This window comes from Spermophilus citellus (genome assembly GCF_964194105.1).
Source record: "Spermophilus citellus genome assembly, chromosome: 3".
Classification (NCBI taxonomy): Eukaryota; Metazoa; Chordata; class Mammalia; order Rodentia; family Sciuridae; genus Spermophilus; species Spermophilus citellus.
The window spans coordinates 156849609-156862701 of NC_138184.1; the positions used below are offsets into that span (position 1 = coordinate 156849609).

General features: G+C 35.0%; 1 protein-coding gene across 1 annotated transcript; it reads left to right on the forward strand.

Annotated features, from left to right (window-relative positions):
- Positions 1 to 6436: 6436 nt before the first annotated feature.
- On the forward strand, positions 6437 to 7107 carry LOC308643454 (trafficking protein particle complex subunit 4-like; the record flags this gene model as incomplete). The annotated part of the gene is given in 4 exon segments (XM_081283290.1): positions 6437 to 6610; positions 6614 to 6619; positions 6623 to 6649; positions 6997 to 7107. Coding segments are annotated over 4 exon segments (318 nt in total).
- Between the last annotated feature and the right edge of the window lie 5986 nt (positions 7108 to 13093).

The window sequence follows — 13093 nt, forward strand, 5'->3', positions numbered from 1 at the left end:
TTACAATTTCTATTACACATATAGAGCACAATTGTTCGTATCTCTGGTTGTATACAAAGTATATTCACACCAATTCATATATTCATACATGTATTTTGGATAATGATGTCCATTTCATTCCACCATCATTTTTAACCCCAGGCCCCCTCCCTCCCCCTCCCACCCCTCTGCCCTATCTAGAGTGCACCCTCCCTACCCCACTATGGATCAGCCTCTTTATATCAGAGAGAACATTTGGCATTTGTTTTTTTTTTTTTTTTGAGATTGGCTAGCTTCACTTATCATTATCTTCTCCAACTCCACCTATTTACATGCAAATGCCATGATTTTATTCTCTTTTATTGCTGAGTAATATTTCATTGTGTATATATACCGAAGTTTTCCTGTCCATTCATCTACTGAAGGGCATCTAGGTTGGTTCCACAATTTAGCTATTGTGAATTATGCTGCTATAAACATTGATGTGGCTGTGTCCTTGTAGTATGCTGTTTTTAAATCCTTTGGGTATAAACCAAGGAGAGGGATAGCTGGGTCAAATGGTGGTTCCATTCCCAGTTTTCCAAGGAATCTCCATACTGCTTTCCATATTGGCTGCACCAATTTGCAGTCCCACCAGCAATGTATGAGTGTACCTTTTCCCCCACATCCTTTTGCCCACACTTATTGTTGTTTGTCTTCATAATAGCTGCCATTCTGACTGGAGTAAGATAAAATCTTGGAGTAGTTTTGATTTGCATTTCTCTAATTGCTAGAGATGATGAGCACTTTTTCATATATTTGTTGATTGTATATTATCTTCTGAGAGGTGTCTGTTCAGGTCCTTGCCCCATTTATTGATTGGGTTATTTTTGGTTTTGATTTTATTTATTTTTTTTGGTATTTAGGTTTTTGAGTTCTTTATATATCCTAGAGATTAGTGCTCTATCTGGTGTATGAGGAGTAAAAATTTGCTCTCCAAAAGTAGGCTCTCTATTCACCTCACAGATTGCTTTTTTGTTGTTGTTCTTGTTGAGAAGAAACTTTTTAGTTTGAGTCCATCCCATATATTGATTCTTGATTTTAATTCTTGCACTATAGGAGTCTTATTAAGGAAGTTGGGACCTAATCCCACATGATGGAGATTAGGGCCTACTTTTTCTTCTATTAATTCTTAGGTCTTTTATCCACTTTGAATTGAGTTTTGTGCATGGTGAGAGATAGGGGTTTAATTATATGGATTTCCAGTTTTCCCACTACATAAAATTGACTTTTATTAACTGAGTAGATAGAGTTACATAAATATTTATGCATGTCTTCATTCTTTCTCTTTAAGGAACCACACTCTCTTGTAAGAATCCTTCCCTGTCCATTTGGTTGGAGTGAGGTGGTCACAGTATTTAGTCCATGTAGTTGGGAGTGGGACATCATAGAGTTTAATTCATATAGTGCCTTGAAGTGAAAACAGTGATGTTTGGTCTATGCAGTTGCAGTGAGGTTGGATGCCTGTTCTTCGCGCTCCACGGGGGTACACATTAATCAGGCTAATCATTAAAGTGTTCTTTTCATCCAGCTACCACAAAAGATCAAAAGTTCTGTCTGTGATGCAAGCAAAGTCACCTCAAGTCTTACTTAGATCTTTAAGGGTCTTAGGGGAAAGTAAAATTTTTATGCAGTTGCCATAATAGCAATATCTGATTGTGAGTTTCTAATGATCATGTTTGGTTTTGTTTTCTGATATAGGAAAAATATGAAAACAAAGACAATAAAAAAAGAGGTAAAGGTAGGTTAAATCAATAGGGTAAAGTAGGGGGGTTTCTGTTGACCCCTAGAACCAACGGTACCTGAAATGTTCACTGGACTTTCATTTTATTATAAATGGAAAACAAATCCCTTTTGTTGTTTAAGCTAGTTCAATTTGAACTTCTATTACATGCAGCCAGAGTCCTGCTGAGTACAACAATTACCAATTAAGATGGTCAAAACATAGATTTCTACAAAGTCTATTCAATGTGATGTATTGAATTATTTAATAAATGACTTAAAGCAATTTAGGGGGAATAGAAATGTTTTCCTATTGTGTCTACTTTGTGTTAAACTCATTCTCTCAACAACTATTTATTGGATGCCTACTATGATTCTGACACTGTGTTGTTACTAGAAATACAACAATGAATATGATTTTCTAAACTTACTATGTAAACTCATTATAGCAGTCCTAAAAATTGTTAAAATCCCCTTTCTGGGGGATCATTTCCTAACTGCCAAGAACTTTAGCCACTAAAGATCTAGACCTCAGTCCCTTCCCAGGAATTGACTTTGGCCCAAGGGGTCTTCCTGTTTGAAGTTATAGCTCCTAAACCATCCTACATCAGTGATTGATTGGTGGAGGGCAGCAAAGGCTTTACAGTTTTATCAATTGGTACTACATGTTGGTCCCCATGATCTATGGTGAATGTATTTCAAGACCTACCTCCTGTGTGGATGACTGAAATCTTCAATATTACCAAGCGCTAAACATGCAGTACTATGTTTCTGCTATATGTCTGGCAGCGTTGACACATAGTACCAAAGTTAATCTGTCCTTCCATGCTTAACGTCCTCCTCTACATCACTATTCTTGCACTCTGGAGCCATTGTTAATTAAATTAATGGTTATTTGAACACAAGTACTTTGGTACTGCAACAGTTAATCCAGTTATCCAGATGGCTATGGTGTGGTAACTAATGGGCAGGTAGTATTTACAGAGCTGGTAGGCAGGACAAAGTGATGACTCACATCCCAGGTGAGAGGGAGTGGGATGGCATGAAAGTCCATCACAATACTCAAAATGCATTCCACTTAGAACTACAGTTTATTTATTTCTAGAATTTGTTATTCAGTATTTTCTGTCTACAGTTGACCATAGGTAACTGAAACCACAGAAAGGAAAGAAAAACCATGGGGAAGGGAGGACTTCTTTACTTCAAATGGCATTCTATCTTCCAGAGCCTTTTCCTGGAATAGACAAACATTCCGTTGTCATTTCGTCACAGTTAAATCTCCTCTGGCCAACTCAGCTGCCCTCACCCTTCCCCAAATAAACTTCTTATCAAAAAAAAAAAAATCTGTTTACAAAGGAATTTGACCTCTATCACTCACTTAATCATTATTAGATGTTTTACAGAATCTGTATAATAGTAAGTAAAGTTTTATTTATTCCAGAATTGTCCAATGAAATGTGGGTGAAATAGAAACATAACTGGGAAAGGTCAAATGGCACAATTCTTATGATGAAATAAAAGATAATTTTCATGAGCTTGAAGCAAGAAGGATTTCTTAACATAATCACTAACACTAAAATGATTTATTCTTTTGTGTTGTTGTTGTTGTTGTTTCAGTGCTAGAGTTTAAATTCAGGACCTCATTGCATGCTAAGTAATTGCTCTACCACTGAGCTATACACCTAGACCTAGAATTTGATTTTTTGATTATATTAAAATTGAGAATCTCTGTTCATCAAGCAATATCAAAAAAGTAGGTAAAATTAAAAACTACAAGCTGGAAGAAAATATTTGGAATCATGTAAATAATAAAGGATTACATTCTAGAATATTAACATCCCCACCTTTATAATTTTTAAAAAGCCAAATAATCCATAAAAAAGACCAAAAAGGGATCAGTCACTTAAGGTCAGAAGAAAGTTTAATGTTAAACATTCATATGAAAATGTCTTTAATCTCACTAGTGCTCAGGAAAATGAATATTAAAACCAAAATTTGATGATGTTTTGTTAACTTCATGGACAACATTTACTGTTTCTGAAAATTCTTGATACCATAAGGATGTACTGCACTGTGCATTCTAATAAGCCGGGGATATTATTATTTTGCAAATTTGAACATAACAGTAAACTATGTTCTAGAAAGTTCATTCTTTTTTATTTGTTCTTATTAGTTATGCATGATAATAGAATGTATTTCTTTTTTAATTTTTTTTAGATGTTGATGGACTTTTATTTTATTCATTTATTTATACATAGTGCTGAGAATTGAACCCAGTGCCTCACACATGCTAGGCAAGCGCTCTACCACTGAACCCCAGCCCCAGCCCCAGTAGAATGTATTTCTAAACATTATGTATGTGTGTGTGTGTGTGTGTGTGTGTGTGTGTGTGTGTGTTTATTATAACTTCTTATTCTTCTGGTTGTACCTGATGTAGAATTACATTGGTTGTGTAGTCATATATGCTCAAGGGATAGTAATGTCCAATTTGTTCTACTATCTTTCCTATTCCCTTCATTCCCCTTTGTGTAATCCAAAGTACTTCATTCTTCCCTACCCCACCTCCCCATTGTGAGTTAGCATCTTCATATCAGAGAGAACATTCAGACTTTAATTTTTAGGGGACTGGGTTATTTCACTTAGCATGATATTCTCCAGTTCCATCCATTTACTGCCAAATGCCATAATTTCATTCTTGCAATTACATTTTTTAATTCACACTGTGCAGACCTTTATATGTGTTCTAGGAGACTTATTCTTCATAAGAATCGTTCATGATAGAAAAGGCTAGAAATACAATAAAAATGAATTTATTTCAGTTGTACAAAGCAAAAGAGATGAACTTTAGACCATTGTGTTGAGTGAGAAAAAGCAAAATTACATTATGTACTTTTCTAAAACTTTAAATTTAAAAAAAACTAAGCAAGATATTGTTTAAGAACATGAATATTTAGTAAAACTAGTTTTTTTTTCAGGAAAGATTTATTTTTTCAGGATGCTGCTAAATTCCTATACAATAACACAAGGTTTGTATTGTGGAAGGGAAGGCAGATCATCGGTATTGATAAATATTAGTTCTTGAGTTGGAATTTACAGTTTATTCCTTTTATTATTATGCTTCATATTTTACACATATATTGTATGCATATCCTCTCATGAATATTAATATTACATAACTTTTATACTCATCAACAAAAGAGAATAAAATCATGGCATTTGCAGGTAAATGGATGGAATTAGAGAATATAATGCTAAGTGAAGTTAGCCAATCCCAAAAAAACTAAATGCTGAATGTTTTCTCTGATATAAGTATGCTGATTCATAATGTGGTTGGAGGGGAAGCATGGGAGGATTAGATAAACTCTAGATAGGATAAATGGTGGTAGGGGAAGGGAGGGGCATGGGGGTAGAAAAGAAGGTGGAATGATGGACTAGTACATGTATGAAGACATGAGTGGTATGACTGTACTTTGTGTACAACCAGAGATATGAGAAATTGTGTTCTATATGTGTAATCTGAAATGTAATGCATTCTTCTGTCATATATAACAAATTAGAATAAAAATAAATAACATAAAAAACTGCTCACATAATTCTTTCCTAAGAAAATGTCTCTTAATTGGTTCTTGTGATTCCATTGAGTGACCATTATTCTATGTTTAAAAATGCCACCTTTACAGAAAGGCAGTACCAGTTTCCTCTCTTGACTTTCCTTTTTTATCAATAATTTTATCCTACTCCTCATTGGTTCAACCAAAACTGCTAAAAATGAGACACTTTATATCAATATTTAATAAGTTCTCCAAGCCTACTATATGTCCTCCAATAACAAAATGCCTTCTGCTTATCTCACCTTATTTTTTGAATGGTCTGCCCCACTTACAATTTTCATCAATTCAAATACTGGGTGGCTCTCATTACTTACAGGAAAAAAAAAAGGTCCAAACTTCTTCAATTAGTGTTCAAGCCATCCCCAATTGTTCGTTTTTGCCTTTCTAAATGTTCATTTTACACCATCTTTTACAAACTGCTCCATCCACAGACCCCTACATGCATTAGCACTTTTATTCCCATGTTCAAACCCAGCTAAATAGCTTTTCCTTTTTAATCCAAAATGTATTCACTTTCAAAATAAGTTTTCATCAGTTAGACCTCCTTAACCTCTCTAGTCAACAATCTCCCTTCTTGCTGGAGCACTTTCTTGACTTTACATTTATAATGCATACCACCTGGATTTCCTTCTAATTCATTGATGTACCTTCTTCTTGGTATTCTTTCTGATTTGTTTTTTATTTGTCTTCAAAAAAAACTTGAAACCCAGGATTCTCTCATACCTCATTTCTCTTATCTGCAAAGAAACCTCATCATATTCCATGTTTATTATTTATTTGTTGGTGACTTCCAAATCTGTATCTCCATCTCTGGTTTTTCTCTTGAAATTCAAAAGGCAGAACAAAAGCTTATTCTGCCTATATTTGTCAAACATTTTTCAGGAAAATATTAACCACCATAAGCATGTCCTTCAGGAAGTGACTTAATTCAGAGAACTAAAGAATGATACAACTTGTGCTCCAGGCCCCCATTCCCTGGTGGGATCCCTGGCTTGGAGCTATGCTGACACTTAGCCTCAGCTCTTCAGTGGACCACACAGTGCTGGCCATCAATGGCATGGAAGTGAACAGCAAATTCATGGCCAATGGGAAAGAGGAGGTGGAGTACCTGGGCAATCCTGTTAATTACTGGGTGTCCATTCAATTCAGTCAGCCCTGCCTCACCTCCAGTGAGAAGCTCATGCTGGCCTCCATGTTCCACTCAGATCAAGTTTGTGGTGCTGGCAGATCCTGGGCAAGCTGCAATAGAATCTCATCTCTGAAAAATTTAGGAAATTTACTCAGACTTTTCCTTCAAGAACCCATTCTATAGAATAGACAATATGATTGATGTATGTACGTTCCATGTATGTATTATATATCAAAATGCATTCTTCTGTCATGTATGACTAAAAAAAAATAAATATTTTTTTTAAAAAGTATGATGCACATATAAAAATGCATAGAGCATTTTTGTAAAGATTTAGAAATTATTCAAAGTAAAAACATTTTAAATCAGCCTTGCTCAGAACAGACTCAATCACTGTTTCCATTTATGATCCCCAAAAGCAAAGAGATCCTTAATAACTACCATAAGAATGTTTTATTACATAATATAAAATTTATATAAATAAAGTGAATATTTTACCAGTGAAAAAAAAAAAAGAATCCATTCTTCTTCCTGGAAATGCCCATCAGGTGTGAGCTGTTTGACCAGAAGGGGAAGCTAGCTTTGGAAGTGGCAGAGAAAGCTGAGACTTTTGGACCTGAGTCATAGGTTAAATCTACAATGGACCCCCAAATTCTGAGAGATCCTGTATCATGGGTTTTATTGTTTCCACTCCAAAGAAGATCCCAGCAGCCTTGTTCTTGTACTTGAAAATGGGAGGATGCTGAAGTCTTGTACTGATCCCTGAGCCTTAAGGGTATGCTTTCTTCATTTCTGTGGATGTCACGGTCCTGCTTCCCAATTCTGCACAGATTTATTTATGGAGGAAGTAGGCCCATAATTTCTATAATAAAACATTCATTTGATCCAGGAAAAAAAAGAGAGAGAGAGTGATACGACCATTGGCAGAGCTGGGGAAACCACAAGTAGGGCCAAATCAGAATTTGCATTGAACACAGAAACCACTGCTAGTAGTTTCAGATACTTGCAGCACTCAAGTTTGTGACTCTCAGCAGGACATCTTAGAAGCCACTAGCAAAAAAACAAATCCCATGCCTTCCATCTCTAATATCTGCATAGTGACCTGCATCTCCCACCAAAAAATAATGGCTTCTCCTTTTTGCTCTCCTTCCAAATCTCACACAAGAGTTCTTCATTGGCAAAACCTAAACCAATAACTGCTGACATGTGAGTCTGAGAGATCCATGTTTTCTACCCCTGCCATATAGAGGACAATTTAACAAGGTAGAGAAGGCTCCTTACTTCTCCCTAGTACTGACAATTAAATCCTGAGATGTGCTGCCACTGAGCTACATCCCCAAACCTTTTTTATTTTTTATTTTATTTTTGTATCTTGAGACAGGGTCTTTCTAAGTCAGTGAGGCTGATCTCAAACTTCGGATCCTCTTGTGTTGCTGGGATTAAGGTGTGCCCCACCAAGGCAAATTGAGGAAGGTTCTGAGAATCAATATAATATTTGGGCACAACCAAACTTTTCACTCCCCAGCCTTCCTTACTTGGTAAATAACATTGCTGCACATCTAGTGTTTTAAGACAAATTCCAAAATTCTAATTTTAGCATTTCTCTTAGCTCTCATAGCACACTGTTCTACAGCTCAACCCAAACTCTATAACCACACTGTCATTAATTTTTATGAAATTTACCAAATTTATTATACTTTAGCTAAAATGTGTAATGTATGCTGCTCTAACCTGAACTGCTATTCCCCCACTACTGGTACCATTAGTTATGCACATCTCAGTTTAACATCCAACTTAGAGGGAGTTATGGTTTAGATGTGATCGTCCTCCAAATCTCACATGTAAGACAATGCAAGATTTGGAGGAGAAATGATTGGGTTATAGCCTTAATCTAATCAGTGGATTAATCCCTGATGGCATTACTGAGTAGTAACTGAAGACAGGTGGGGCTTGGCTGGAGGAAGTGATTCATGGGGCCGTGGCTACGGGGTATCTGGAGAGTGAAGTCTCTCTGCTTTCTGATCACCATGATGTGAGCTGCTTACCTCTTCCATACTCTCCTGCCATGATGTTGAGCCTCTCTCGAGCCCTGAGGAATGGAGCCACTTTTCTATGAACTAAGATCTCTGAAACCGTGAGCCCTCAAATAAACTTTCCCTCCTCTACAATTGTTCTCATGGGGTCCTTCAGTCATAGCAACAAAAAAGTTGATCAAAACAGAGGGATTGTTTCTACCAATATAAAATAACACCTACCATCTAAAACTCTCTGCATAATATTATTGCCATTAGAATATATTTTTTGTTTATTGTTTGTCTTATACTCCAGCATTAAGTATTACACAATCAATGATCTTGTGTATTTTGCTTATTTTGTTTTCTACCATGGAATATTTCCTGGAACTGTGAATAAGATAAAAATTGCTCAATGACTGTGGATTGACAAACTGGTCATACTAGTATGCATTGTGATAATTGTAATGTTTATAAAATAATTGTGGTATTTCTTATGTCACTGTGCTTTACTGAATCCATAAATCTTGATGCCATAATTTTTCCAAGACTCTTATAATTAGTCATGCCTTGTTCACAGCTTCTACTAAACAGGGGTCCTTAGGAGACATTATGCAATGCATACAACACTACCGCCTTTATCACAGATGGTGTGATAGAGGTATGTCTCAAGACAGCCAACTTCTAGACCTGCCAACGATATAAATTGTAAAGAAGACTCTCTTATAATATTCATATGAGACCGAGAAAAGCAAACAGTAGAGAGAACTGAAGCAAAAAGTTCCTAATGCATTTCGCTGGGAGTGTGGGGGGTGTTGACTGGAGGGAGAACAAGGGTTCCATTCACCCAAAGCAGGAAAGAATACAAACTAGTAATCCAGAAAAGACATATTTTATATATTGTAAATCTGGACAAGAGAAAGAGGAGCCAGGTTTGCCCAGAGCTGCTGAATTAACAACTCATTATGAGAGTAAAGATCTATGTACTCTTACTTCCTTGAGTTGACTTGGAATTATCACAGAGGAAGCCTCAAAATTCCTGTCTTTCTGGATCCATATCCCCACAGTTACTCCCTCATAACTTGGAGAAGTTTGGCTGAGTTTCCTTTTTATACTAAAAATACTGATCTAGGTAGTTGGTTACTACCTCTGTATGTCTTATCATTTCATCTTTTATTCAACAAATATTTATTTTACAACTGCTACACATTGCACAATGTTCTGGGTTCTAGGTTACATGGCATACAAAAAAAAAGACAAAAATAAATCCTTTCCCTGAAAATTATATTATAGAAAAAGAGATAAAACATGAAAAAGATAAATAAATTAAATGTAGTTTAAGATAGTGATGATGCAAGGAGAAAAAAAAAAATAAGACAGAGAAAGGGGTAGTGGAATCCTAAAAGAGAGAAGAGGGATGATTTTAGATGAAGTGTCCAGAGAAGGCCTCAGTGAGAAGGTTGCATGTCAGTAAAGACTCAAGGAAAATAGGAGCATTATAATGAATGTATTGGAAAATTCTAGGCAAAGGGGGAAATAAACACAGAGGCCCTGTGCTGGAAAGTGACAGGTATGTGCAAAGGAGAGCAGAATAATTAAGTAGAAGAAGAATATCAGGGAATGAGGTCACAGAGTCACTGTGGGCACAGAGGGACAGGGAGATCAACAGTAAGATGAGAAGGTGCATATCCTGACAAGCCTTGGCAGTCAGAGCACAGGTTTGGGCTTTTCCTGTGTGAGGTTGGTTTCCACTAGAAGATCATGAGCAGAAAAACGCCAGACTCTTCTTACGTTTTTACAGGATTATTCTAGGTTGGTATCAGACTGTAGCAGGCTCAGGACAAAGAAGAAAGTTAAGAAAATGCTGCAATAATTGAAGTAGGAGCTGAATGGTCATTTAGATCAGGATAGTGGTCTTGGGGATGTTGAGAAGTAAACATATTAGGTAGATATTTTGAAAAGGGTACTAAAAGGATTTGTTTTGCGTGAATAAAAAGACCCAACATTTGTGTCTTAAAATGCAAAGACTGTAGGAGAAGCTGTTGTAAGGTTGGGTAGAGATCAGGCACATCATAGCTCAGATTTAAGCTTAAGACACATAAAATTTGAGGTGTTTATTTAGTTTCTAAGCAGAAATCTCTAGTAGGCCAGGGAGATAAAGAAATTTGGATTTGTGGGGAATTTTTGGAATGGAGATACATAAACTTATTGTCAGCTTGTGGTTCATATGCTGTTTATCAAAGTGGAGGAGTAAATATAAATTAGATGGTTAAATATGTGGCTTTAGTTTCAGAATTTCTAAATATATTTACTCTATTTCTTTTAAAAAAGCGTATTTATTTTTAGTCTAACTTCTCATAAAGTGCACCTTTTAAAAATCCCTCTGGGGAGTTTAAAGGGCATGTTAATATCTATTTTAGTCTACAGATTGTGGTTGGAAATAAATGGTATCAACTGTACCATAAATTTTTCAGGCAAGATTAAAGTGAACTTTTAAAATATCTCATCATCATCTCTCCTCTCCTTCCTCATGCCTTCATCCCACTCAAAAAGTTCAAGTAAGGTAAATAGTGAGAAAAAGAAGTCAGAAGACCTTGGGTCACATTCATGTACAAATCATAACCAACATATAATAGACAAATGAAACAGGGTATGGCTCTTCCAAATTAAATAATATAAACTTATCCTATCTTTAAACCCACCATTTTTTTAGAATTTTTAAAATAATTCTTTGATCTCAGGATTTCTTTTTTACTGGTACCAAAATTTGTTTTTCTTTGTCAACAGACTTCCCTCTCATCTTTAGAACTCATGTAGTGATTTCTCAATGTACCATAAAGCTTTTTTTAAAATATAACGGCTAACATACAACATGTTTTATTTAGATCTAAAAAAAAAGAATTCAAAGAAAGAAACAATACCTCAATAATTACTTAGGAATTAAAAAATAAAGTGCTTTTTCTTCCTAGAAGTAGACTGACGTCCTTAAAAATAGAGATTGATTGATACCATTTTGTAGTGCCTCAAACCCAATGTTCCATTCAAATATTTTTCTTTTTTAGATAGTTTAAAGAAATCAGATAGGGGATAGGGATGTGGCTCAAGCGGTAGCATGCTCGCCTGGCATGCGTGTGGCCCGGGTTCCATCCTCAGCACCACATACAAACAAAGATGTTGTGTCCACCGAAAACTAAAAAATAAATATAAATAAATAAATAACAGAAATCAGATATTTTTGTTTGTTTTACAAGAACAATATTGTCTAGGAAATTTGTTAACAAAAATATGCAAATAATACAGGCTTTAATATTGAAACTACCAAGAAATCTCATCACTTTGAGAGACTTTCACATACGCAACTTCAAAGACAGCCTAAAGCTAAGGAAACATCTCAATAACTGCTCTCTGGCAAGCATACATCCATCCACATTACAGACACTGTGTCTTAAGAGGTCATATGGCTTTCCTTTTTGGTATAGAATCAATTTTCAGGATCATAGTGGTATTCCTTATTGGAAGATAGTCACCTTCCCATTTATTTATAACACAAATTTATAAATTTAATGTATGTACTTTTTAGTATTGCTTTTTTATTGACCTCACTTGCAATATCAGCATGATGATTTTTAAGAAATATTTTCCCCTAGTTCTTATTTTTACTTTGTCCTTAAAAATAATTCTGAAAAATAAAATTTATCAAAATAAAATAACTTATATTTTATATAATGTTTTATATCATACTTTATGTAATGTCATTATAATATATAATTATATAGTATATAATATATTCTTAACTATTTTATAGGTTATAATATAATTATAATATACAATATAATAATAAACAGCCACCAAATATGTAAAAAAAAGTGTTTACCATCTCTTGTAATTAGAGAAATGAAAATAAAAAATACACTTAAGATTTCATTTCACTTCAATCAGAATGACAAGAACCAAGAATATAAACTATAAAACTAACAAGGTTGTGGGGGAAAAGGAACACTTATACATTGTTGGTGGGACTGCAGGCTACTTCAATATCTCTGGAAAGCAATTTGGAGATTTCTCAAAACACTAGAGATGTAAAGACCACATGATCCAGCTATCCCCCACCTTGATATTTTCCCACATGATCTAAAATTGGCTTACTACAGTGAAAAAGCCATTTCAATGTTTATAGCAGCACAATTCACAATAGCTAAATTATAGAATCAATTCAGATGCCCATCAATACATGAATGGATTAAGAAACTGTGATATATATATGTATATACATACATATATATGTATCTGTATCTCACAGTTTTATATATATAATGGAGTTCTACTCAACCATAAAAAGAATAAAATTATGGTAATGCTGGTAAGAGGATGAAGATAGAGAATATGAAGCTAAGTGAAATAAATCAAACTCAGAAACTGAAAGATTAAATGTTTTCTCATATATGAGGAAGCTAGAGTAAAATAAAGAAGGGAGGAGAAGAATAGAATAACATAAAGTTAAAGGGAAGATTAGTAACGCAGAAAAATGGGATCAAGAGACGGAGTGGAGGGATGGGTAAGGAGAGGCAATGTAGAATGAATTCTTTAAAAAATCATGTTAT